At 51.2% G+C, this 25,209-nt stretch overlaps 9 protein-coding genes across 9 annotated transcripts; 5 read left to right on the top strand and 4 right to left on the bottom strand.

The window, feature by feature from the left end:
* Nucleotides 1–2,141: 2,141 nt before the first annotated feature.
* BDZ83DRAFT_632181 (uncharacterized protein) lies at nt 2,142–3,088 on the bottom strand. The gene has a single exon (XM_060508951.1). It carries the CDS (start codon nt 2,744–2,746, stop codon nt 2,282–2,284), a length of 465 nt encoding a protein of 154 aa, XP_060361510.1. The 5' UTR covers nt 2,747–3,088; the 3' UTR covers nt 2,142–2,281.
* A 227-nt stretch (nt 3,089–3,315) lies between these two features.
* On the top strand, nt 3,316–4,504 carry BDZ83DRAFT_632180 (uncharacterized protein). Its single transcript, XM_060508950.1, has 2 exons — nt 3,316–3,803; nt 3,851–4,504. The coding sequence occupies exons 1-2, from the start codon at nt 3,580–3,582 to the stop codon at nt 4,179–4,181; spliced, it is 555 nt and encodes a 184-aa protein (XP_060361509.1). The 5' UTR covers nt 3,316–3,579; the 3' UTR covers nt 4,182–4,504.
* A 1,008-nt stretch (nt 4,505–5,512) lies between these two features.
* On the top strand, nt 5,513–5,875 carry BDZ83DRAFT_755252 (uncharacterized protein; the record flags this gene model as incomplete). The annotated part of the gene is made up of 1 exon (XM_060514585.1): nt 5,513–5,875. The coding sequence occupies one exon, from the start codon at nt 5,513–5,515 to the stop codon at nt 5,873–5,875; it is 363 nt and encodes a 120-aa protein (XP_060361508.1).
* Nucleotides 5,876–6,223: 348 nt separating this feature from the next.
* Nucleotides 6,224–9,218, top strand: BDZ83DRAFT_632178 (melibiase). The gene is made up of 3 exons (XM_060508949.1): nt 6,224–6,850; nt 6,903–7,506; nt 7,571–9,218. The coding sequence occupies exons 1-3, from the start codon at nt 6,475–6,477 to the stop codon at nt 9,111–9,113; spliced, it is 2,523 nt and encodes an 840-aa protein (XP_060361507.1). The 5' UTR covers nt 6,224–6,474; the 3' UTR covers nt 9,114–9,218.
* Nucleotides 9,219–9,761: 543 nt separating this feature from the next.
* On the top strand, nt 9,762–11,672 carry BDZ83DRAFT_706119 (uncharacterized protein; the record flags this gene model as incomplete). Its single annotated transcript, XM_060511523.1, has 2 exons — nt 9,762–9,859; nt 9,925–11,672. 2 exons carry the CDS (start codon nt 9,762–9,764, stop codon nt 11,579–11,581), a joined length of 1,755 nt encoding a protein of 584 aa, XP_060361506.1. The 3' UTR covers nt 11,582–11,672.
* Nucleotides 11,673–12,233: 561 nt separating this feature from the next.
* Nucleotides 12,234–12,908, top strand: BDZ83DRAFT_544364 (uncharacterized protein; the record flags this gene model as incomplete). Its single annotated transcript, XM_060503435.1, has 1 exon — nt 12,234–12,908. A coding segment is annotated over one exon (675 nt), but the record flags the coding sequence as incomplete, so codon positions are not given.
* On the bottom strand, nt 12,885–14,879 carry BDZ83DRAFT_632175 (flavin monooxygenase-like protein). Its single transcript, XM_060508948.1, has 3 exons — nt 14,728–14,879; nt 14,004–14,678; nt 12,885–13,941 (listed from the first exon to the last, which is right to left on the bottom strand). Exons 1-3 carry the CDS (start codon nt 14,765–14,767, stop codon nt 13,103–13,105), a joined length of 1,554 nt encoding a protein of 517 aa, XP_060361504.1. The 5' UTR covers nt 14,768–14,879; the 3' UTR covers nt 12,885–13,102.
* Nucleotides 14,880–15,035: 156 nt separating this feature from the next.
* On the bottom strand, nt 15,036–16,808 carry BDZ83DRAFT_632173 (uncharacterized protein). Its single transcript, XM_060508947.1, has 2 exons — nt 16,420–16,808; nt 15,036–16,342 (listed from the first exon to the last, which is right to left on the bottom strand). The coding sequence occupies exons 1-2, from the start codon at nt 16,602–16,604 to the stop codon at nt 15,460–15,462; spliced, it is 1,068 nt and encodes a 355-aa protein (XP_060361503.1). The 5' UTR covers nt 16,605–16,808; the 3' UTR covers nt 15,036–15,459.
* A 2,773-nt stretch (nt 16,809–19,581) lies between these two features.
* On the bottom strand, nt 19,582–22,074 carry BDZ83DRAFT_795116 (multicopper oxidase). The gene is made up of 3 exons (XM_060515828.1): nt 21,498–22,074; nt 20,957–21,440; nt 19,582–20,900 (listed from the first exon to the last, which is right to left on the bottom strand). The coding sequence occupies exons 1-3, from the start codon at nt 21,733–21,735 to the stop codon at nt 19,835–19,837; spliced, it is 1,788 nt and encodes a 595-aa protein (XP_060361502.1). The 5' UTR covers nt 21,736–22,074; the 3' UTR covers nt 19,582–19,834.
* Nucleotides 22,075–25,209: the final 3,135 nt, after the last annotated feature.

Raw genomic sequence — 25,209 nt, 5'->3', positions numbered from 1 at the left:
TTTAAGCCCGGTTTAAATCTATATTATATATAAGTCTCGTTCCTAAATATATCCTTTATTTTTTAGATTATTTTTAATTAATTTAATTTATAATAATCGTTTAGTTCTTAAGTTATATTAAATTATTTTAATTTAGAATAATCTTTATTTTATTTTATCGTTACGTAACTTATTTATAGTTCTTATATTCTGCGAGGAGTAGTCGTGTCCCTGTTTTATTTATATATATAGTGCGCTTAGCTACCGTGGCTAGTAGGCTAGTCTTTAGGTTAGTTATGCGTATTAGGTCGTAATACTTTCCGGTTATTACCGCTACGTAAAGGGCAGCTTATTTATCCCGAATTATATAGCGGTTTTCGTATTAAAATTACTATATTAAGTTAAGCGCGTACTTAGGGTATATTATATATATTATATAATTAAAAAGTATACTATATTGTATAATTTTTTTTAAAAGCCTAATCCCGTTAAGGTCGATCTTTTACGTCTATAAAGCCGGAAAAAACTACTATATATAATAATTAGCTAGATTAAGTATATAAGAGAAAAGGTAGGTTATAATAATTTACTACCCGGGTAATAATTTAATAAATATCTAGCTCTAGTTATATTTTAAAAGCTCTTTTTTCTTTTAATATTTTAAATACTTTTTATCTAGGTTATATATAATATTACGGCTAGCTAATCGTAAATAGCTTCTTTAAAACTATATTTATAAATTATAAAATAAATAAGGCTTTAGTAATTAATTATAGTTTTATTAAAAGGGGTTTTTAATAAAAATAGCTAAAAGCGATTATAAAATCTAATATTAAGTTGATTATTAAAAAAACTATAAAAAGTCTATTTTTAAGCCCGGTTTAAATCTATATTATATATAAGTCTCGTTTTTAAATATATCTTTTATAATATCTCTATTTACTATTATTTAACTATTTATTAAACGGTCGTCTATCCTATTTATTTATAATTATATATCCTATTTATTTATAAATATCCGTTCTTTATTTTATTATATAATTATAGTTATGTAACTTATCTATAGTTCTTCTATCCCGAGAGGGGTCGTCCTAAGTCCGTCGTTTTTATATATATAATATAGTAGCCGCTATAGGTTCTATAGAGCAGGCCCTGGCCTTATTATGCGTATTAGGTTGTAATATATAATTTATATTATTTTATTTAAAGATATTATAATTAGTATTATAATTCTTTAGTAGTTATATTATTATATATATACTTTCTTATCGTCTATTTATTAACGTATTATAAGTAATATCCTACCGAGCATACTTACGTAAATGTCTAGTTTTTATAGTAATTCAAAGATTCTCGTTATAAGTAACTATTAAGAAACTAACCTATTATAATATTCTTATAAGCTTGGCCGCACAAGAGGCAATGTAAGTTTTCGAGATTAATAATTGCGCTCTCTATTTATCTAATATTCTGCGTAATTAAGAGTCTATCTAGTTTATTATTAAAGAGTATACGTCAATATATTATCTTCTCGGCAAGGGGAGGCATAGTACTTGTCAGACTGCCCCAGTACATTCGCTACGATAATTATTTCACCTCGAGCGACCTGACTTATGCTTAACCAGAGGTATGAGTAAGACTAGCAAGGGTATCCTTATACAAGGGGATCGTACACTAATTATTTAGTCATGGGGTTTCATTCCATAGCTATTTATTCGCCATACTCATCAATACACACCAAATCTCCTTCCAATGCAATAGAATCAGGCCAATTTCCTCCAAGTCATTCCTCTGAGCCCTAGCCAACTCCTAAAATGCGTTCTATTTATTGTCTGTAGCTTTATATAGGTGGTGATATTGGTAGTCAGCCGTTTGACTGAAAGCACCTTGAAGCCACCTTTGGTTTGCAGCCCATGACATGTCTGTTAGTGTAGTTGGCCTGTACACACAGTATTTTGAACAGGCGGTGTAAGCTAGAAACTATCCAAGTGCGCCTCGCAGATGTCCGGGAGAGAATATTTCCTTCAGAAACCGGCCAGAGGACATTCATACGTTGAAGACAGCTGGCATCTTCGAAGAGCCAGCTCGAACGGCGGCAGTCTTCCACTGTCCCGAGAACCATATCAACTTTCCGTGACGTAAGAGAAGTATCAAGGCAAGAGGGCTGAGACTGATATAAATTTTGCTTGTACATCCAAGGAGTCATTTGCCAATCTTTTCTATACCCATAAAATGAATCCATTTTATCTCTCTCGACAAATTACAGGACTCAAGAAACTCGCATCAACCCATCGTACCATGCCTACTGGTCTAGTCCATAACCCCCAGAAGTGGCCTTGGCATGTTGACTGACATCACCCCAAAAGATCGGGTGGGTTTCACGCTTTGTAAAGTGCCATTCTCCCCCCTCATCCTTCGCAAATTCGTCTTTATAATGGCCGACAAGGATGGTTTGCATAGGGAATGCCGGCGGCACACTCTGGAGCACCTGTACGGTAGTCGTAGCGCTCGCAGTACGCCCGTCTGGTGCAACATCGATTAGAGGGTTATGCATCAAGTGATGGGTTCTTGGCGAGCCATCATGCATAACAATCATGCGTCGAAAGTTGTCGAGAAGTCCCTGAGCACTCAGAGGAGGAGCGCCAGGGTTGTACCACTCGGCGTGGCGGTACAGTTGCAAATATTCTTCCCATTTGCCATAGTCGAAAATATGGCCATGACGGTAGATTAGGCGCTGAATAGCGGCATAGTCACTACCCAAAGACATCCTGTCTTCTTGATAAATGTCCGTGATGAGGCAATCTAGCTGCTTTTCCCCGTCAAAAGCTAATTGACCGCAATTTCGAAGAGTGAGGTGACGTGTAGAGGAGGTGATATGTAGAGTGAGGAGGTTGATTTATGGAGTACCCATTTAACTTCGCTCCAAAGTGAGGGAAGATATATACATATTGATATACGTGCTGATTTGTAGATGTATGATTACTGATTATGAATCCTATAACGCAATAGATGTCAAGCGGATCTTACTATTACGCCGGAGGCGGGTTTAATGGCGGGTACCTGACAGAGCATAGCGTTATGAGGCTAAAACTTCCAATCCCACGGTCAGACATCGAACCGATGGAGTTTGCCGGAGCGTGTTTAACGTGCAGCCCAAGGTTTATCGGGCCCCGCTTGCAATCCGTCGCCAAGTCTACTGCATTCCATTACTCGTGCTCGCCCCCACTTTAATGGGCATTCGACACTCATCACGGCGCTTTGAGAGGCTAGCGTCATCTCTATTGTCTTAGATACCGCACAGGATAGCATTGCCGTTTACATCGGACATAGGCATTGCTCGAATCGTGCGTTCTCGCCCTTTATCGAGTAATGTCCTAAGTAACATAATTTCGACAAGTTGGCTCGTAACCTCTTAGTCGAAATATTGAGTATTCCATAGATCCGTCACTCTCTAAACCAACAGCTTTGATATACTAGCACTCTCAAACCCAGGTCTTACGCTAAACCTTACGCGCTCAACCGTGACCTTCAAGGTCGTTATTGTTGGCGGTAGCGTCGCTGGCTTGGCGCTCGCCAATATGCTAGAGAAGTTCAACATTGATGATGTTGTTCTCAAAGCCTATCCGGAGATTGCACCTCAGGTTGGAGCTAGTACTGGACTATTGCCCTACGGCTTGCGGATTCTCGACCAGCTTGGCTGTTACGACTTATGAGGCGTATCGGGCGAAAGCTGAGGACTCAGTGTCCCAGCACTTCTATCTCAGACGGGAGAATGGTGAGATTCTCGACTATCAACATAATCTGATGGATACGTGGGAGAAAATGTATGTGGCTTGTGAGTTTGTAGGAATCACAACTGACAAGAGAACAGGCTAGGACATCCGATGATCTGTATCGACCGGCAGATGCTTATTCAAGTTCTGTACGAGAACTTGAAGCACAAAGATAGAGTGCTCAGCTCTGAACGAGTTGTATCCGTAGACTTTACCGATTCTCGTGCTCATGTCACTACCAAAGATAGCAAGGTCTTTGGCGGGGACATTGTCGTCGGAGCTGATGGAATCCGCAGCACGGTCAGGAAGGAGATGTGGCGGGAAGCGCCAACCGGATATTTCCCCCTTGGACGAGGAATCAAAGGTCCCCGCCTCGGCTCTGTGTGTCTTTGGTATCTCCCACAGACCCGGCGTATGCCACGGAGCTAGTCAGCACAACACAATGTCCCCTGGTCACAGCTATTTTGTAATGGCGGCTCCAGGAGACCGCGTGTACTGGTTTTTGTTCAAGGAGTTGAAGACTCTCTACGGAAGAGATATTCCGAGGCATGTCATGATTTGCAAGTCTAGAAGACTGGGAATGATCTCTTCCCACAAGTATACCAAGGCCGACGAGGAGGAGTATTATAAAGCAACACTGGGACGACCGTATACTGGAAAACATGACACTTGGTGACCTTTACGAGAGACGTATCGCAATGACGCTCGCACCACTCCAAACATGTGTCTTTGAAAAGTAGCAATACAAGAGAGCCATCACCATTGGAAATCCTGCACACAAGGTTAGTAACCAGGGCGTAAATGCTATTGAGGAGAAGTAATTCGGCGGCACAGTCGCTGATTGAGATGATCCCAAGAGGTCGATCCGTTGACGGGCCAAGGTGGTAATGGAGCAATCGAATCAGTTGCACATCTGGTCAACGTCTTGTTGCGCAACCTTGACCAAACCCTGAAGGGTCTTAGTGAGAAGCAGCTGGAGAGCGTCTTTGCTGAATTGCAGGGAAAGCACTTTGTAAGCGACAAAACATACTCAATGAAGATCTGGGAGGCCTCGAGACGAAACTAGAAGCTGAACTTTGGTGCTCGTTTCAATAGGGACATGCTCAACACATTGTCAAGCAAGGTTACTAGCTTCAGGATGCCTCCACCATACGAACCACCACAGAAAAGATTATTGCATATTATATGATGCCTTTGCTAGGCTCCTTCGGAGTTGTCTACCGAGTCGTCGAGTTCTATGCCCAGTAACGAAGCTAGAGAGACTAGAAGTGCCCCATCGTCCCAGAGCGGTGTTATTCGAGGACGAGTTGCCAGCAAAATCACTCAAGGGCTTGGGCAGTCTGAACAAGCTCTCTCCTGTCGCTTTCATGTGTGCGCTCTTTGTCATCGCGGCAGGGATCTTGCGTCTGCCCAGAAGCGTCGAGGAGCTGGTCGACGTCCTGTGTTCTTCCAGGCGTGGAGATGCGTCCATTTTGCCGGCTGTCGAGTTCATGACCAACACTGCAGCGCTAATCGCTCTCGCACACCTTTCCCTCGAAAACGCCAAGGGAGTGTTGCCCATCACGGCCGCGGGGTATATCCTACCCGTCGCCGTCGCACTGTATCGTCAGGACGCAAACTCAATCAATGTCTGGCGCAATGCGCCAATACTATGCTTCATGTTGGCGAGGAGTCTCTCCGTGTTTGGAATGCAGTCCTGATCGCAGCAACCTGAGAACGAAGAATCCGAGCTGCAGAGCACGAGAAGAAAGTATCAAAATATGTTCGCCAAGGCAGATCTCCCGGTTCTTAGCCTTGTCTACTACTTGACCCTGGCAATCTCCGCAGCCATCTATCTCACCAACATCGCTCTCTTCGGTGTGAAGCACAGCTTGTTCGGTGGTGAAAACGCGGCCTTGCTGGCTCTGAGTCTGCCGAAGCTGGATATTCTGATATTCACGCTCTGTCCGCTGCTTCTTGCGCTCGGCATGGCGCCGTGGAGTGTGCGACTTTGCGGCTACATCAACACGAAGCAAGCCTTGGCTCAGGCCGCAGCAGTGATTCTGGGTTCAGCCGTCGTTGGTCCCGCGGCGACGCTCGCAGGTATTACTGCTTATCATGAGAGAATTGTCGCTAGCCAGTAGAGTTATGTTGGTGGAGGGTAGAGGCAAACATGGTTCCTAATCAACGTTCCCCGACGGACGCGACTACCACACCGAGACCCAATTAGGGTCTTTGGTGCTCGCCATCATACAGCTCTTGTACAGTTGGTAGATTCGTTCAAGTATCGTTCTGACGGCAGAAGCAGACTCTGTAGCAAACTTTCACCTCTTCTCCTACTTACCTCAACCGATTGGTGTTATCCACGGAAAATTTCCATCCCAAGTGTGTGTTGAGCCATTTACATCCAAATACCTTATGCACGATGTATGTCATCATTGGCTCTCACGCCACAACCAACCAAGGTTTTCCCCGGATGCTACGCCCACCCAAATTTCCCCAATCCCCAGAATGTTTCGCTCTCTTTTGCTTTGTTTGATGCCAAGAACAAGCTACCCCTCATCTCCGAGTTTTTTTAGGTTGCAATCGGATCATGTTCGCTGCTAGAACAGCCGGGTTGGAAAAGTCGTTTGTCGTGCAGGACGTTACATCCACTCTCTCTGACGGTGCAATTAAGCGGCGGAAAACAGGCGGAAAACTCGTGGGGAACTACCCCGCATGTTGATCACTTCCCCGTTGGCTTATGGTTATTGGACTAGCGGTGGATTTCCTCCTTGCTGATCTCTGGGGAACGGCCGATAATTCTGACGAAGCTAAGGTTCGTGGCCTGCTGGGTGAGCCGGCGCATCGCGAAGATGACCGGCGAACCCGGAGAGGCCGCATATGCAAGGTGAAAGGAAGATTGTATAAATATCGGGTGTTTTCACCGCGAAACCTCTTCATCGCTGTAGAAGGGTCGATAACCATCCTGCTCCGACATCAAACTCCTCCCAACTCCCTTCGTCCTTGGTTCTCATCCTCACACGGAACGATGGGCCTCTCGTTGAGACATCTAGCCGTTGCTGCCTCCGCATCAGTTTTCACTGGTCGCGTGTTGGCACAAAATGGCTCAGCCGCAGGTAGGAAGATGGCATACTGGGATTCTCCATGTGCGAGACTGACATCACGAAGGTATTGTCGTTGATGGCAAGTCCTTCGCCCTCAATGGCGACCACTCCTCATACCGCTTCCATGTGGATGAGCTGACGGGTGACCTCTTGTCTGACCACTTCGGAGGGTCGGCTACGGAGAGCATGGAAATGCTCGCCCCGGAAATCAATGGCTGGGTTGACATGATCGGCCGGGTTAGACGAGAATACCCCGACCTTGGACGTGGAGACTTCCGTGTCCCCGCAGTACAAATTCACCAGTCTGAGGGATACACGGTCAGCGACCTCCAATATCGATCCCACAGAGTCACGGCCGGAAAGCCTGGCTTGCCGGGTCTCCCGGCAACATTTGGAACCGATAACGAGGTCTCTACATTGGTCGTTTCTCTCTACGACAACTACAGCTCCATTGCCGTCGATCTTTCGTACTCAATCTTCCCCAAGTATGATGCCATTGTGCGAAGCGTCAACATCACCAACGAGGGGGAGGGCAACATCACTATCGCTAAGGCGGCAAGTCTCAGCGTTGATCTGCCATTTGAAGACCTTGAGATGATCGAATTGAGAGGTGACTGGGCCCGCGAAGCCATGAGAGTCCGGAGGAAGGTTGGCTATGGCACGCAAGGGTGAGTGAAGAATGACTGCTACTGAGCCCTTAAAGGACAGTTGACTGACCTCAACGCCACGTAGCTTCGGAAGTACGACTGGGTACTCATCCCATCTTCACAACCCATTCTTGGCTCTCGTCTCTCCAGACACTACCGAGTCCCAAGGCGAGGCCTGGGGATTCTCTCTTGTCTACACCGGCTCGTTTTCCGTTGACGTAGAAAAAGGATCCCAGGGGTTCACCCGTGCAATGCTTGGCTTCAACCCATATCAACTCTCGTGGCCTCTTGGACCGGGAGAGACTCTCACTACTCCCGAGGTTGTCGCTGTATACTCAGATGCCGGTGTAGGTGGCGTGTCCCGGAAGTTCCACCGACTCTATCGCAACCACCTCATGAGGGGTCAGTTCGTCGACCAGACTCGTCCCGCATTGCTCAACAGCTGGGAGGGTCTCTACTTTGACTACAACGAGAGTACCGTCTACGACCTGGCACAAGAAGCGGCGCAACTCGGCGTCAAGCTCTTCGTGCTGGACGACGGATGGTTTGGCGAAGAGTACCCCCGTCTGAACGACACAGCCGGCCTTGGCGACTGGGAAGTCAATGCGCAGCGCTTCCCTGATGGACTCCCAGCTCTCGTCAACAAGGTCACCAATCTCGAGGTCACCAACACGACAGATAAGCTTCAGTTCGGTCTTTGGTTTGAGCCAGAGATGGTCAACCCCAACTCTACTCTTTACCATGAGCACCCTGACTGGGCTCTCCACGCCGGCAACTACCCTCGAACGATCAGGCGAAACCAGCTTGTGCTTAACGTGGCGCTCCCAGAGGTGCAGGAATTCATCATTGACTCCGTCTCCAAGATCCTCTCCAGCGCCCCCATCTCTTACGTCAAGTGGGACAATAACAGAGGCTTCCACGAGACCCCCGTCCCAGGCATCGGACACTCGTACATGTTGGGCATCTACCACGTCTTTGAGGTCCTCACCTCGCGATTCCCAGATGTGCTGTGGGAAGGTTGCGCATCCGGAGGCGGCCGCTTCGACCCCGGCGTCCTTCACTACTTCCCTCAAATCTGGACATCTGACAACACCGACGCCTTGGACCGCATCTCCATTCAGTTCGGAACTTCCCTGGCGTACCCTCTTTCCGCTATGGGAGCCCACGTCTCCGCGGTGCCCAACCACCTCACTGGTCGCACGATTCCCATCAAGTTCCGTGCTCACGTCGCCATGATGGGTGGATCCTTCGGGCTCGAGCTGAACCCGGCCGTGATCTCCGCCGAGGATAAGGTGCAGATCCCCGAGCTGCTGGCCTTGGGCGAGGTGGTCAATCCTATTGTGATTGGAGGCGACTTGTGGCGTCTCAGTCTGCCAGAGGAGTCCAACTGGCCGGCTGCCATGGTCATCTCGGAGGACGGGTCGCAGGGTGTGCTGTTCTACTTCCAGGTGCGGGCGCTGTACAACCATGCCCTGCCGCGGCTTCGACTCCAAGGACTGGACCCGACGGCCAAGTACTCTTTGGATAACAACGGCACCTACTCTGGTGCTACGCTGATGAGCAATGGTGTACAGTACGCTTTTGATGGTGACTACGACAGCCGTGTTGTGCTTATTTCGAAGGTATGATAGAAGCGCTGGATGAATTGGTGGACGGCATTCTTGCGGAGATGACTAGAGTGACTTTTAAGCAGAAGCCTGAGTGATAGCTATAATTAATCCTAATCACTTGACTCATCCCTCGGGAACCATGGGCTAATCCTGCCTTCCCCTCCAAGACTTGAGATGACAACAGATGGCTCATGACTTACCTAATGCACACAGATTAAACCGTGGAACCGATAAATCACTCATGTTAACCGTCCTACGCATCGATATTGCTCGAGGAACATGTGGATTGACGCATTGAGATTGCCGCTCAACTTAAAGACATGGCCCGAAACCTTGGTTGAAGCTATTTCCTATTTCGACCTTCGATGCCATTTTGCACGGACTTTCTTCTCTGTGAACCAATGAAAGACATGGAATTGCGATCCGACGAACCATGAGCGACAGCCGGAGGGCCGGAGTCGACGATACCACTCGAGTCTCCAGCAACTTTCAAGACTCGCCGTGATTTCACAGCTCGCCATATTCTCTCAGTGGCTCTCCTTGTTGAGGAAACAGACACCGATACAACTCCCTAATACCAATCAAGTGGAGAGTCCAAAATTCATATGGCGCTGACTTCATTCGCACCCCTCGTTCCTTGGAGAGACTCGCTGGTGGCCTGTCGACATGGATGGAGTTGAATCCCGGCCGCGGCCTTCAAAATCCGCCAACAACTCGAAGTCCCACGCAACTATCCGAGTCAAGACCGGCTGCAGGACCTGCAGGTGCGCTCAAATCATTTCGTGTTGTATTCTTATGAGAAAATATTCTTGCTAACGCTGAAAAACAGGATCCGGAAAGTAAAGTGTGATGAAACCCGGCCAGCTTGTCGACGCTGTGTCACCATAGGCAGGACCTGTGATGAGTACGGCATTTGGAGTTCCAGAACCCAAAGTCCAGCCCCATTCTTGTCGCAACAGGCATCATCTATCTCACTTCGCAACATCCGCACCTCCGTTTCGGGGCTGTCGGATGCTGACAAGAGGCTCTACCAGTGGTTTTCACGCCGGACAATCGCCAAGCTGGCAGGGATATTCGACTCCGCCTTCTGGGGCACCATTGTTCTCCAAACGAGCTCGAGAGAGCCGGCCGTAATGCATGCAATACTGGCACTTGCCTCTGTCCACAAGAACCAAATGACCGATGCCGGCTCCGTGCCGTCTCGGAGAGTTTCCTCTTCCTTGGACGTCCAGGAACGCAGCACTCTACAGCATTACAACAAGTCAATAGTCCTTCTCCGTGAACGTCTTGCCTTGAACAACACCGTGTCGGCACAAGTGGCTCTGATTTCTTGCATTCTCTACATATGCCTAGAATACATGCGTAAGAGATTCAAGGCAGGTCATTCTCATTTGAACCACGGCTTGAACTTATTAAGTCACATCATACCTGATCTCAAGTCGGAAGACATTATCGGCGATGCCCGATGCAACAAGGCATTAGATCCCATGGCTGAATGCCTTGTTGACACACTCTCACAACTCTGCTATCAAGCGAGATCATTGAAGGGCCCCTTCAACCAGGAAAGGCAGAGTGGTGGACTGCGTCCCTTAGGACAGCTCCCCAACTCTTTCGGGTCACTAATTGAAGCCCGGAATCATCTAGACCAACTCTTAGTCAGGGCTCAGCGGCTACAACGATGTAGCCTAGCGAGTGCGACAAGCCCCGACGTGTCTCAAGCGTTCGAGATGCTTGTGATCCAGTCATGTCTAAGGAATGACTTGATATCATGGTCGCGCACGTTCAACTCTCTGAAAGCCAAGAGGTGGACTCATCTATCCACCCGAGAGAGTCTGCCTTTTCGCCTCCTACCTGTCTATCACACAATGGCACATATCATCACGGAGACATCTCTTCACCCGGGCGATGAGCTCGTCTTCGATAAATTCATCTGGCATTTCGACATGATGGCGGAGTCATCCAAGGAAATCATTACCGCGGCAATACCCACCATAGCGGCAGATCTCTCGTCTGGGCACTGTACAACCAAGTTTAGCTTCACTGCCGACATGGGTCTTATACCACCACTTTACTACGTTGCCCTGAAATGTCGCAAACCAAGCACCCGAAGACAAGCTATCGAGCTCATCTCTAATGGCTTGCACCAGGAAGGGATGTGGGACGCGACTCTTACGGGGGCCGTGGTTTCCGAAGTAATGAGAATGGAGGAAGGGGACTTCTTCGAGAAGGTCTCCTTTAGCAACCAGCTCTTGGAGTCCAAAGGCCTCGCTGAAGAACAACCTACTCCACCGACAATGCCGAATGATCGCAGATTGTTTCATGTTCGGTTGCAATTACCAGACGATTCTCTAGGAGAATTGGCTTTCTCGGGTACAATGAGATGTCCAGACGGTACGCTGAAACCTTTCAAGAAGGTCTACGACACGAAAGCCCGGAAGTGGGCGTTTGCGGGAGTACCTTGGATGGAGGAAAACATCTTGAAATAATTGTATGACAATGAGTAACCATACATTGTGCGAAGGCACGTTGTACTAGACCTCTAGAAGCTCTATGCTTCGAATAGGATTGGACTTGGCGGTCTGAAACTGTTGATTTTGCCTACGTTCTCTATGGGCATTCGATCGGCTTCTTTGTCCTAAGTAAACTATTCGCGTTGAAGAAGAAGTGTCAAATAAAAGCTCTAGCCAGGAAGTCTTGAAGCTCCCGTGAATTCTCGGCCTAAGTTGACCAACTTACCCAGATGAAGCTCTCATGGGCAGCTGCCACTCTTCTCGCCGGTGCCACTCTTACCGCCGGTGTCTCTCTTCGGCACCACTTCCCACTTTAGAGGCCATTTTTACAGCTAGAATATACATAAGTAAACAAAAAGGAGCTCGAGAACGAGGCGGTGTTACTTTGCCTATCTCGCGCTACCGGTGTTAAGCTTGGAGTTGCGATTTGCCCGCTCGCAAAGCGTGTCATCCTATTGGCTGTCGGACATTCGGCCTGAGCTTCTTTGCGTGTTGCCCCAGATCCCCGATGGACCAAAGCATCATATTCGCAATGAAAGAAAGGATCCAAAAGAAATCGACTCTTGCGATTATATCTATAAAGATGCGGGTTTCCAGGAGTGTCCCATGGCCTCATCCTAATGCCAGCAGTGCCGCAATCACATTCCTCGCGGCGGCATACCGTCTCGACATCCTCATCCTTAACGCGGGCGTCATGAACGTGCCTGCTGGAAGCGTGACACAGGAAGGCTACGAGATGCATTTCGGGACCAATCATGTTGGTCACGCTTTGTTCGTCAAGCTTCTGATTCCCATCTTGCAGACAACAGCCTCCGAGGGTAACGTTGGCAGCGGAAAAGCCGATGTCCGCGTCGTCTTCGTCAGCTCCGTGGCTCACAAGTACCCCCCTTCTGGCGGTCTGCAGTTCGACAGTTTCCACCCAAAGGGCCAAAGTGAAATTCTTTCGGCGAATGCTCTCTACGGACAAAGCAAGCTCGCCAACCTGCTGTACGCACGGGAGATGGCCAAGAGGCACCCCGAATGGACGACCGTCTCCATTCACCCGGGCACAGTCAAAACCGACTTGCAAAAGTCGACGGACGGTAGTCTTCTTATCAGAGCATTTCAGAAAGTGGTCGTTCCACTTATCGGAGTCGACGTGGAGGAGGGCGCGAGGAGCCAGCTGTGGGCTGCCACTGCCCATGGGGTTGAAAATGGCGAGTACTACGAGCCCGTGGGCGTCGCTGGCAATGGCAGTGCTTTCGCGAAGGACAATAACATTGCACTCAAGCTGTGGGATTGGACTCAGAAAGAGATTGAAAACGTGTATATTTGACTATGAGGCTCGATCATTTGCCGAGCCTTCTTCAGAACAGTAAGATGGTCAGATACCTTACGCTAGTCCAGCGTTTGACGTGCCGCACCACTAGCAAATCCTGATTCATCCAGGGAGTATCCCATTGAAAACTTGCGCAATCAATAGTTTTAAGAGGTACTGGAACCAAGATAGAAAACTTCTCAAAAGAAAGACTTCTCCCCTTCGCTTAATTGACTTGCATTCACGTCAGTCCTGAGCAGCGTCTCCTCAGCCAACACCGGTGTACTTCCTTCACCAAATAATCTCCATTGAGCGGGGGCCGGGATGCCAAAGTAAACAGCCGAAAGAATACTCCAAGCCCGCAACGGCTTTCCGCTGGTGAAGATGCGTCCGAACAGCTTCCCGAAAGTCGGTGCCGCGCCCAATGGTGCCAACAGACCGTCCATATACTTCACAAACTCGACATTCAAGGCGTGCCTATCCGAGTCGATCATGTGCTTCTTTCGCCAACCCCTCATCGTACGTATCTCCCGCATCATTTCCTCCTCACCAGGCAAATTCACGCTTCCCTTGATGACGGCGGCAATGTATCGGGCTTGCGCCTCGGAGACGGGCGTCACGGGTCCGGCTTGCTCAGTCTGGCCCATAACATACAGGTCTTTCCAAGTGGGCGGTACGATGGACTTGTACAAGTCGACATGCGGGGCCGGCGCCTCCTTGCTCGCTAACGCGCCTGGAGGAAGGTATGGCTGGTCGACGATATGGTATCCGGTAGCGAGAATGACGACGTCGGCGTCGAGGGAATCACCATTCTCAAGGATGACGCCAGTCTCGGTGAAGGAGGCGATCGTGGTGCGACGAAGGGAGAAAATACCGGTTTGTAGCTTCTCGATGAAGTCGCTTCGGATGGTGGCGTTTTGTGCCATGAGGCCATGGTCTGGCTGAAGCTCTGGTGGCATCTTGCCTTGGGCATGGTTGAGTATCTTCTCAAAGAGCCATTCCTGGACGCTTGCGGGAAGCCATATCTGGCTGCTACGGCCTGTAAGATTGGGTCAGCAGAGGATCCCATCATGAGTTTGAGATATAGAAAGAAAGACGTACTGTCCCACGCCTCTGTGGGTCTACCCAGGACGAATCGAGGCAGGACCCAAGCACCTCGACGGTTGACGATTGTGAGCTCTTTTGCCAGCGGCCCAACTTCACACGCGACGTCGATGGCCGAGGATCCAAGACCGACAAGAATGACCTTCTTGCCCTCGTAGGCGCTCGGCTTGCGATAGGAACGACTATGTAGCACTTCGCCCTTGAAAGACTCTCTTCCCTTGTATTCAGGGATGAAGGGCTTGCTGATGATGCCAGTTCCGCATATCAGAGCATCAAATGTGAGCACTTCCTCCCCGTTGCCATCCTTCTCGCTTCCACTACGGACCCTGACCTCCCAGCCGCCCTCCTTGCGAGGCTCGCATCCAACGACCGTCGTCTCGTAGCGAATGTGCTTCTTGAGGGCAAAGTGCGCCGCATACTCGTTCAAGTACCGCAGGTGGAGCTTGTGGGAGTAATAGATTGGGTACCTTGCCGGATCAATCGGGAAATCACTGTACCCCGTGGTCAACCGGCAGGAGTTGAGCATGACGCCGGGGTACATGCCGGAGCTCGTCTCGGCACTCGGATCCGGGTTGTAGAGCCAGAGCCCGCCCAGCGCGGGCGCGCGCTCGAAGCACTGCACTTCTAGGCCCGCTGCGAGGCATTCTTTGATAGCGACGAGACCGCTGGGGCCTGGGCGTTCTTTAGCGTCTTACTACGTTGATGAGGGGAGTTTCTCTACCTGCGCCGATCACGGCGACGCGCTTGCTCGGAGATTCCATCCTTGGCGAGTATTTGGCACGAACACGAGGATCGTCGGAGAAGCAACGTGGATCGAGATGATGGTTTCCAATGCCTGGGGCAACGGGTGCATCCAACTTATCTGGTTTCGCGGTCGAAGGAAGCACTTGTGCTGGAATTCCCCCCTGATTGTACTATTCCTTTGTATTCTCGTCAAGTGCTGACGGGCGTCGAGCTAGCGGATCCCATGGGAGCCATCCCTGTCAGTGTAAGCACGAATACTGGTGCCTGCCAATCCCTAGAATGGTGGTCAGCAATGTGATTGAGGATTGAAGGATTCCTAGCATAGCATGAGTAGAGAGATTTAATCTAATCATGAGCTGTCAAACCAGTCTCCTGGGTCAGCAATTGTATGCACATCGACTCTCACTTCCGGAATTGATTTACAGCTACCACTGCCATCACGCTAGACCGGTTCAAGTCTGTCAAAGGCATGAAGCCTCTGGGGCGTATTCGAGATCCAAATTGAAGGAGACTGGCATCCTGACGATATCTACGCGTGCCAGGGAGGTGTCAACGCTTCGATGAATGTGTAGAAAAATGGAAGAGTTTACATGACAGGTGACGACGTCGCTTCCAACATCTTTAAGGTCTATGAATCTATCGTAATCACTGCAGCTGTAGCATCTATCTCATTCGGTAAGGACAGTTACTTTCCAGCTTTCTTTCTCCCTTACTGACCAGCAAGGAACCCATTGATGTTGGCGGTGATATCAACCAACGGCCACTCCGTTCGGTTGCCAGCCAGCGTTCCCGCGACCTTGGCGTCCCCAAAGTACTCAGTCACAGAGTAGACGCTGCCGCCAATCTGCACAGTCGTCACCGTCGACCCTCCATCTGCCAGGTATGCGTTGGGCACTGTTCCGATGACAGCAGCAGACTCCCACTTAGCATCGGCTGAGTGCAGGACCACGGTTCCCTTTTCGTTATCAGAGACGAGGATCACGGTGCCGTTGTAGCGGGAGGGGATCGAAACGCCGTCGAGCGCCGCGCCGATGTTGTCTGCCGAAGTAAGAGGGACCCGAACCGGCGTTGAGGCCGTAGCGTTAGCGGTGTCGAAGCGGTAGAGCTGGCCGTCCGAGCTATCGGCAACGAGAAGCGCCCTCCCGTCGGGTGAGGAGACGAGCCCGGAGAGTCCGTGGATGGAGTGATTAGCGGGCGTCTTGAGGTACCACGCAACAGCCTCGGAGCCGTCGGGGCTGACGCGGATGATGCTGCTGGGGAAAGTGCCAAGGGCGTACGTGGTACCGTCGGGGCCGTGAGCCGTGTCCTGGAAGCCGCCGTATACGCCGCCAGTGACCTCGGTCAGGTTGCGCTGCCACAACACCTGCTTCTTGGTGAGGTCGTACTTGATGAGGATGTTGTCGCCTGTGATGTTCTGGCCGCCCGTGTCGAAGGCGGAGCCGGCGTCGATGATGATGGAGAGGCGGTCGAGGGGATCGACGCGGACGCCGCTGGAGTGCAGTTCGGGGTTGAAGCTCAGGCCTGGGATCTCGATGGTCTGGATGTCGGACGTGGTAGGGTTCCAGGCAGCGACACTGGCGTTGTAGAGGACACTGCTAGGGATTAGCTTCCGGCACTTTTCCCGTCGATCTGACAGGTCTCTCGGTATGTATGTAGTGGAAAACCTTACCTGAAGTAGGCCACACAGCGCTTGGTGTCGAAGTCTGCGTTCTCGGGGTACAGCTGGAACGAGTTGACGGTCTGGTTCCCAGTCACCTGAGCGCAGGCCGTGGTAGTGTTATGATACTTTGTCGGGCAAGCTTGGATGGCTGGCAAGGCCAGCAAAGGCAGAACGAGGGTGAGAAGTCCGGACATGGTAATGACAGTTTTGTAGTATTGTCAACGAAAGTCACTTGTTGGAGATGGTATCTAGAGGTTTTCCTTTCTAACTAGGGATATTGTGAAGCTTATATCCTGACCTCTTGGTCTACCAATTTGCCTTTCACAACTTACAAATGCAGAGGACTTTACGGATTCAAAATCCGCAGCACGTCAGCGCATGTCATCTCATTTCTTCGCGATACTACGGCTGGGACCGAAGAGGCCCCGCATCCATGGGTATGCCCCGGCACGGCAGTGTGAGTTGACTCGTGCGCGCGCGCGGTCCGAATGGAGACAAGCAGAATGCTTTTTCAGCCCTACGGATCCAAAGAGCATCCGACGGGAGCTAATTTCTGTTAAGCTCTTCATTATCTTCATGCCCAGCCATCTCTACAGATTCAACGTAGATCCCGCACTATGGATACTACGTGACAAGTCAAATTTTCTGTCAGCCTTTGAATCGTTTCCCATACAACTTCTAAGACCGTAGAGAGTCGGGTTGCTTGAGAACAACTTTTTCTACAGAACATGACGACGATCACTACTATAGACGCAACCCCAGGACGTCTAGGCAGGGAAGATTTCTAATTCTTGTTTGCAGGATATCCTATTGAGCAACCTTGAGGCATGTGTAAAGTCCTTACTAACCACTTTGGGAGAAAATATCCCGACCTTGGCGACCCCACTATGAGTAGGATACTGTTAGTCAAGGCAGAAAAGGAGAGCAGCACCCTTCTTAACCATCTTTTGGTAGGTTTCATAGATGGCGAAGCAAGCTTGGGTGGTATGATCTGTGCTCAAATTCGAGTTCCATGGTAGTGCATCACCTCCGGAGAAAATTCTGTCTACTTCGCATGGCTGTGCAACTCGTGTTGGCTTTTAAGTAGGTAATGCCAACGTCGACTCCGATCAGCGACTGCGGAAACCGGTTCCCGAGGGCTGCGGAGAGCGCGAGGCGTGCTGGATTATGAAGCGTGCGCCGTGTACGAAGAACTGTAATCTCAATACTACCTACAATAGCTATTTTAATGTAGAGAAACTTCTGGGCGCGCTACTATGTTAGTAGACAGGCATTGGACATCTTTCTCTCCGAAGTAATCAACTGTCCAGCCGCCGAAGCCCGGCAAATATGGCCCCCACTCTCGGCTTGTTGCCGAGTTCACGGATCCACCCGGATCGGGCAGCTCGGCAGAAGGGGCCTGTCGGAGCGGGATACAGTAGTCTTCAATTTACATTAGCACCTTACTGCCTTGTGCGACAGGAGATGATGGGACTGAGCTGGGCTAGGTTAATTTCACACACCACGTCATTGTTATGTTATTATAAGAGCTATCGAGGGGAACAAAGAAGTGCCTGTTGGGTTAGCAACAAAACATTTCCCGGTAGACTGGTGTAGTTCGACCAGACCATCCCTTTTACCAAACAAGGCTGCCAATCAAGATGACAAGACGTTGGCAAGGCAACATCAATTCCCCATGAGGCAACGGAGCAAGCCCTGTTTCTAATGGAAGACTACTTCACCTCCAGATTAGATAGCCGACCGGCCTCATCAACAATGAACCACCATCAAGCCCGTGCCGCTCTGCCGAGATCACCTCAGCAGCAGCGACAGTTGCAAGCGTTAACTAGAAATTACATGACACCGCGTCTTGTACACAGCACCACATGGAGCTAAGGTGAATCCCCGTCGCCCAAGTGAACACGACTCCGCAGGAAAGCAAGATTGCTTACGGTCGCTCCAACGCCAAGTAGCGGAGGCCATCTCCTGGCCAGTGACCAAAGACAGCCGCCGGCTCGGCACCAAGCATCTGTGAGGCTCTAAGTCTCGAATACGAACGCCAACAAACGGCTCTACGCCAATAAGCGTTGCCGTTTTATTCCCGGCGCCATCGTACAAAAGACGTTCCCCCCGTCTCATCCCCTAGATGCACATTTACCTGATCTGGAGGCGCATTTTGTCTCTTGCACCAGAAGAAAACCAATACGTGATTCGAAGCACGCAAATGATAGCCAAGCGGAGGCTATGCAGAGTGCATAGCATCTCATGCACCTCTATCTCACAGAACTCAACCTGTCACTCGTCTATCCTGACTGTCTTAGACAGCCACCCCCACACTTTCTTTTCTCTCCTGTTCGCCCCTGATCTCTCGTTCGCACAGCGATGTCTCTTATCAGCGCAGAACCCGCCCAAAAAGCGCCACGGCCATCAGCCCAGTGAACCACTCATCCACCTGAAGAAGGAACTCGGACGAAAGAGTCCGTCGCAAGTGCCCCTAACCCCGAATGTCTGTGGTGCTGTCATGTTTAGCCCAATTTGTACCAATATCCATGTCTAAACGAGAGACATGTCAGATCCGCTAAGCCCAAAGCCGAGACATGCTAATGTCCCCGGACACGGCGCAACGAGGTTCATCACCGAGCGAAGAATAGGAGACATGAAATCGAGGAGCAGAAGGAAGAAGCGGCAAGGAGGCGAAATCGTTCTTTTGCGCAATGAGTGAGATTGGCACACTCCAAAGGCGCATTGCATACACATTGCATAGCATGTGTATGTACACGTACGAGTTAGAGCACCTACTAACGCGCTGATCGACCAACAACTGATGTGCGATGAGGTCTACCGTGTAGCCTTGTTCGCCCCCTCGCTTTACCCTATTCAAGCGCTCGGAAGGGTGGTATGGGTTTAGTGAGAGTAAAATGCTCTAGGGTGGTGCTGCCACGGTGACACGACATCACGTCGAGCAGGACAAAAACAAACGGTGAAGCAGAACACTCTAAGTGGACAATGCCGCAATATAGTAGCCGTGAGCTAGACCGAGACATGAGCTCATGATGCTGTGGCAGCTATCGTGGAGTTGTATCGAGAAGACTCCGGTACAGAGGCGACTGTTACACAGCATATCCACGCTACACCATGTGAGCAAGCGACTCTATTCAACAATGAAAAAGTCAAAAGCAGGGGCAAAAAAAGTGGTGTAAATGTTCATTATCGATTCAATGATTACTGCATCTGTGGTGAATATATGACAGTCCGGAAGGATAAGAGATTTTGTCCAAAAATGCCCCGCGCAAGAAAAGAGTAGCAAAACTAGCCGTCCATGCAAATCAAATGCCGCCCCGCGCCATGAAACCCCCTTCTAGATTTCCCATTACACCATTAACCGACCCCCAGGGAACTCGTTTTGTGGTATACTCTTGTGACCAGACTTTTGTGACCGTGCCCTTTAGTTGTAGTCGACGTACTCCTGCGGTGTGACGGGCCAGGCATCGATACCGTCCTGGATGATGACAGACATGCCGCCCATCATATGGTTCTGAATGTGGCAGTGAAGCAACCAGGGGCCCGGGTTGTCGACGAGGTACCGGACAGCCATCCACGTAGGCTGGCTGATGGCGTTGGGCGTCGCGAAGGCATCCCTGCGAGGAGGGTCGACCAAGTTCCAGAGGGTGCCGTTGGCGGCGACGGCCTCCTCGATGGTGTTCCAGGTGAAGTTACCGGTGCCGGAGCCGAGCAGGAACATCTTGTTGCCGTGCTTGTGGATGGGGTGAGGGGGCTGCGGCGGGGCCGTGGCCTGGAAGACCATGTCGACCCAGGTGCCGTTCTTGGTGGAGACGACGGTGGGGTCGTTCTCGGCGGCGAGGACGCCGAAGAGGACGGGAGAGTCGTTCTCGTAGTCAGCGGGGAGGAGGAAGTTGTCGTTCAGAGCCCAGAAGTAGGAGCCGCCCTCGCTGCGCATCTCAAACTTGTGCAACACGCTGGCAGTCTGGGGAATGGCGATGGGAGGGAAGGGCTTGGCGAGAGCCTGGCGGAAGACACGGACATCCTTCGAGGTCGGCTTGCCGTTGTCGGCGACCCAGGGAGTAGAGGCGACAATGGGGGGCTCGGGCTGGCCCTTCTCACGCCACTGGAGGAGGGCAGTACCGCTAAGCATCTGGGTGGCAATGACAGAGGCAGCGCGGATGGTGAAGTCGCCCTGCTGCTTGTACTTGACGAGGACGGAGTAGCGGTCACCGTTGGCGACGGGGATAGCCTCAACTTCCTGGGGAGTGACGTAGGCACCATCCATGGCGTAAACCCACATGGAGTGGTTGTCGATGGAGAACATGGCGGTGTGGAGGCCGTAGGCACCAACGAGGTCAAAGGCAACCCACTTCTCAGTATCACAGTTACTCTTCTCGACCTTGAAAGTCTCGAGGCCACCGTCGCTAGGCTGGCAGCCATCAAAGACGCCGGCGGGAACCTTGCTCAGATCACCTTGGCCACGGGCAATGACAGCAGCGGGAATGCATCTAGATAGTGTTAGAAGACTGGTGTCTGTGGAAGGTTGCGTGGGGGTGTGACTTACGCCTTGTCAGTCATGCGGGCACCAGCAACGTTTGCCAGGACGTCCTTGCGCTCTTGGGTCAAAAGAGCATCAATCTGCTCGGGGGTACGGCAGATGACGCTGCCCTTGCCGTTGAACAGGAAGGAGTCGTAGCAGGAGAATTGGATGTCGGCGGCCTTGGACAGGTCGTGAACCTCCTCGGAGATCATGTGGCGGTGGTCAGCGAGCAGGAGAGGAACGACCTTCTTCTCAGCCTGCTCCATGGCGTGAATAGCGGCGCTGTCAGAGGAGATCTGGCTGAAGGGCTTCTGGTGGGAGGCGGCGGGGTGGATGGTGATGGCTCCGTAGAGACCATCCTCGATGAGTCCCTCGTAGTGGGCGTGGTACCAGTAGGCACCATACTGAGTGGCCTTCCACTTGTACTCGAAGCTCTTGCCGGGCTGGATGGGCTTCTGGGTGAGGCCGGGAACACCATCAGACCAGGGGGTGTTCAACTGCTCAATACCTACAGTTATATTAGTCACCAGTCGAACGTTGGACCAAGATATCTGTCTAAGCTTACCGTGGTAGTGAACGGTTGTGGCGTAGGGCAGGTTGTTGTTGACCTTGATGGTAACATCATCTCCCTCAGTGATCTCAATCCTCGGTCCAGTGAACTGCTTGTTCACCAGAATCATCTTCCTCTCGAATCCGTCGGGCGAGGCGGTCTCCCAGGTGAGATCCAAAGTGAAGCTCTTCGCATCGGCGATGGCTCCCAGCGCCAAAGCCAGGGTAGGAAGAATGTAGCGTAAAACCGACATTGTGGGCAGCTGTGTAAGAACTAAAGAAATTAGAACAAGTGAATGGATAGGATCTAAGGTTGAGATCCAGAAGGATAATGAGCTGGTGTCCTTTCAAAAAATATTCACTTGAACGAGCGGAGGGACGATCATGATATATACGGAAGAGACACGGAGAGGCACTCGCTCTCTCCATGCCTAGTTCGCCGCCGGGAGCACAAGCCAAGGGTGATCTGCCGTCTGCCGTGGCGCGGTCCTCTACACTGGGGTGTGAGGTGTGAGGTGCCCAAGGAGGTCGAGGTTCAAGGCGGAGGACAGGCATGAGCAGCAGCAGCAGCAGCAGCAGCAGCAGCAGCAGCATGTGCAGCGTGTGCAGTGTCTGCATTGCAGCAGCAGCAAGCAGCAGCAGTATCAGAGAAAACGCCAGCCGTTCCTCGCTCGCAGATCCGGCTTGCAATACCATGGCTCACAGACCAGACCTCAGACCCAATCAAGCCGAGTCATTTGTCGTTCTAGTCGCGGGAGGTGCGTAGCCCGGGTCAAAGCCATGAACATCCATCTGCAATGTTAGCCACGTTGTAATCCATCGTCGCTATCATGATGCAGCGCGGGTTGGTTCTAGTCGCTCCTGTCTTTGCTCCCACAATCTCTTTGACTTCCTGGGCAAAAGCTAACGGTGTACTCAGCTGGCCGAAGGGTCCGTGTTTTCTTTACCTGCGCGCCGCGCGACGAGCTAGACCTTGAGAGTGGAGGAACGACGAGGATCAAGCGGCTGAAGTGGATGATGTCAGCATATCGAGAATAACAAAAGATGACTGAAAAAAGAAACAACAAAAGTAAAAGCAGAAACTATTAGACGGGGGGGCGCGGAAAAAAGGCATTGGGCTCTGCGAGAACCCAGCATAACAGCATCCCGGCTGTCGATCTTCTCGATAAGCTGCCCCCAACACGCCCGTATTGGTTCCTGGTTTCCCATAACGGCCCGCGGAACTCGAGAGCGTACCGGGTAACAAAGTCGAACGGAAAGGGACCAGATGCCAAGCAGGGGTATGAACTTCTCTCCTCCTCCGAGGCCTGCTGGCGTGAGAAAGGTCCCATTCATCCACTGTGAATCTGTTGGTTTGGGTTGGTAGACTTTCGAGGTTGGCGCAACGCCAATGCAGCCAGTCCGGCCGCCATGACGGTTGCAATTTCAGATTCTACACCCGGGATCACAATGGTCAGACAAGTGGCTTGAACTGGCTAGCTGTCGTTGAAATTGACCGGGCGCGCGGACCGTCTTAGTTCCTCTCCAACGAGGAAAAGCTGGCAGCACATCTCAGGCACCGTCGACGCCTTTGCCCATCAAAATAGTTCATGCCGAGAGAAGCTCAATGCGCCACACCATAACGCTCCTCCTGAACCTCAGGAACACCCGACTCTCTCAAGCTCAACTTCCAGCCCTTTCCCCAACGTCCATGCACAATGCACAACTCTGGCATCGGTGTTCCGCTTTCTCTATTTACGGCTACCCGTTTGATGGGGAAGGGGGTTAGGCAAGCCTTGGAACCACCACATTGCTCCTAATCTGGCGTAGCTAGGCTTTCAGAGTGCTGCCAAATCTGCTTCTCTGCTCCTGCTTGCCATTGATTCAGCCAGAGGGCGCCAGAGTGCTATTCGCAACCACAAGGTGACTCGCCGGATAACCACCGTAAGTCAGGCTCACACATTTAGTGTTGTGCAAATGAAGCAGGGATTCTGAACCGTTGATGGGGCGCGGGGTGGTGGCGAGCTTGAGAAGAAGAAGCGTTCATAGACGCGCCTCTGTGTCACCAGAAACACACCACACATAGTCACGCCTTCAAGTCAAGACAGCCAAGTCTTGACTGTAGGTGTCCTAGTCGCCACAGATTTTTATTTTTATTTTGCTTCGTGGTCGTATTAGGCATGGCCTGATGTTTCAACAACCAGGAAACATCCGCTGGCTTCTCCAGATTGCCGGGAACCTAGACCTGGGCCGGGGATCTAGATGGGCGAACGCGTCGCCACGTGCCCAGACCTTTCCGAAGCAGCTTGCGCAACTTCTCTCGTCTTTCGCCGTTGCAGCGGAGGAGATGCATGGCATGGAAGGACAATGCTATGCCTTTCCACTGCGCAGAGAGTGTCCCGGTACATGATGCGGCCGCATTGAGGGAAACTCCGGACGACCTGACCACGGCCTGCCCCCTCTTGTCGGATATGCCCTCTTCGGCGAGGCACATGAACCTGGTAACACCGACAGAGTGGCTCGTTAAGACCAGCGGCCAGGGTTCATCTGAATGGAAGAACGACATCGCTATCTCAGATGACGCGTTCTCTTCCGTACGCCATTGAAGAATGGCTACGGATGATTGCTTCCCTCAACATCTTTCAAATCCGACAGGCAAGAGTTCTGCCATGCGCACCTTGATTTGGCTATGAACATCCACTATCGTCCTAATAATGCATTCAGTCAGTACTTCACCTCCGTCGCAACAACCCATTTCCAGGGTCCACGTCGGACGTCACGTTTGACAGGACTACGAAGCCGGCCGCTGAGTTCGGCCTGCGGACAGTAACCCTTCAAGTCCGTCCCCATCTTGTGGGTCTGCCGAGCAGAGATCCGTGTCCTGGTGTGTCCTGGTTCGGACGATGGCCCTCCCAGAATGGTCCCGGGTCGTTTAGCGACGCCAATTTGAGGAAGAGGCTGACAACTACGATCAGCATCGAAACAAGCCAAGGCATGCGGCTTCCATTCCTCTTCTTGATCAGCTATCAGCCGTGGAAGCACACAGATCTTCACCAAAATACGGAATGTGGCGCGCAAAACCATGATGCTTCTGTTTGAGTTCTCTGGGTCTGGGGCAAGGCTGGAGTTCTATCTCCAGAATGACCTTCTATTATCGTCTAGCAGAGGGTGAGAAAGAGCATGTTAGCGGCCAAACTCCCACAGCATGTGCACTTTCACACCAAGTCTAGATCGATCGAGAACCTCGGCGGGGGGGGGGGCCTGGAGGGTGGGGGGGGGGCGATGGCGCTGGCTCTCGGGCAGGCAACCGTGCGTCCTGGGGAAGGCGAGAGAGGTCATCGAAAGCAAGAGCCAGGTGTCTTCTGCCAGGGTCTTGATATTCTCTGCTCCATAATGCTTTCTATGACAAGAATCAATGTCACAGTTGACCGGGTACGTCGGAAGAGCCTCTCAGGGCGTTGGTTGAGCCAAGTCAACCTCCAAGACCTTCCGGCCGACTCGAGTCTCCTGCCACCGGATGCCGAGATATCCACGGCGTTTGAGCAAAAGCTGGAGGCAGGTCTGCGCGGTTCCCCGTCGATCCTCTTTCTAAATAGCAAGGCCCTACGAGTGGTCTGTAGACTGGTAGAAATCCGGCCGAGTGGCCGCCTGTTGAAAGTTGCAGGCTCCAGAGGAAGGGGAGGAGGGGGGGGGGGCTGCGAAGGCGAAGCCGCACCGACGAAGTTCGAGTCCTCTTCGACTGTTAGGGC

This window comes from Colletotrichum acutatum (assembly GCF_030867785.1).
Source record: "Colletotrichum acutatum strain CBS 112980 chromosome Unknown BDZ83scaffold_96, whole genome shotgun sequence".
In the NCBI taxonomy this organism is placed as follows: domain Eukaryota; kingdom Fungi; phylum Ascomycota; class Sordariomycetes; order Glomerellales; family Glomerellaceae; genus Colletotrichum; species Colletotrichum acutatum.
The sequence above is the reverse complement of the archived record's forward strand: the minus strand, read 5'-3'. Positions and strand labels throughout refer to the sequence as shown.

Excerpts from the sequence above, each read along its gene's own strand:
- BDZ83DRAFT_632175 (XM_060508948.1), bottom strand. The coding sequence starts at position 14,767 with ATGGAATCTCCGAGCAAGCGCGTCGCCGTGATCGGCGCAG. Across the intron at positions 14,679-14,727 it reads CGTCGCCGTGATCGGCGCAG|GCCCCAGCGGTCTCGTCGCT; the intron begins GTAGAGAAACTC and ends AAGAACGCCCAG. Across the intron at positions 13,942-14,003 it reads ACCCACAGAGGCGTGGGACA|GCCGTAGCAGCCAGATATGG; the intron begins GTACGTCTTTCT and ends CCAATCTTACAG.
- BDZ83DRAFT_632180 (XM_060508950.1), top strand. The coding sequence starts at position 3,580 with ATGATGTTGTTCTCAAAGCCTATCCGGAGATTGCACCTCAGGTTGGAG. Across the intron at positions 3,804-3,850 it reads ATGGATACGTGGGAGAAAAT|GCTAGGACATCCGATGATCT; the intron begins GTATGTGGCTTG and ends ACAAGAGAACAG.
- BDZ83DRAFT_795116 (XM_060515828.1), bottom strand. The coding sequence starts at position 21,735 with ATGTCGGTTTTACGCTACATTCTTCCTACCCTGGCTTTGGCGCTGGGA. Across the intron at positions 21,441-21,497 it reads CACAACCGTTCACTACCACG|GTATTGAGCAGTTGAACACC; the intron begins GTAAGCTTAGAC and ends ATATAACTGTAG. Across the intron at positions 20,901-20,956 it reads GCCCGCATGACTGACAAGGC|ATGCATTCCCGCTGCTGTCA; the intron begins GTAAGTCACACC and ends AACACTATCTAG.
- BDZ83DRAFT_632173 (XM_060508947.1), bottom strand. The coding sequence starts at position 16,604 with ATGTCCGGACTTCTCACCCTCGTTCTGCCTTTGCTGGCCTTGCCAGCC. Across the intron at positions 16,343-16,419 it reads CGCTGTGTGGCCTACTTCAG|TGTCCTCTACAACGCCAGTG; the intron begins GTAAGGTTTTCC and ends AATCCCTAGCAG.
- BDZ83DRAFT_632181 (XM_060508951.1), bottom strand. The coding sequence starts at position 2,746 with ATGTCTTTGGGTAGTGACTATGCCGCTATTCAGCGCCTAATCTACCGT.
- BDZ83DRAFT_632178 (XM_060508949.1), top strand. The coding sequence starts at position 6,475 with ATGGTTATTGGACTAGCGGTGGATTTCCTCCTTGCTGATCTCTGGGGA. Across the intron at positions 6,851-6,902 it reads ACAAAATGGCTCAGCCGCAG|GTATTGTCGTTGATGGCAAG; the intron begins GTAGGAAGATGG and ends GACATCACGAAG. Across the intron at positions 7,507-7,570 it reads GTTGGCTATGGCACGCAAGG|CTTCGGAAGTACGACTGGGT; the intron begins GTGAGTGAAGAA and ends AACGCCACGTAG.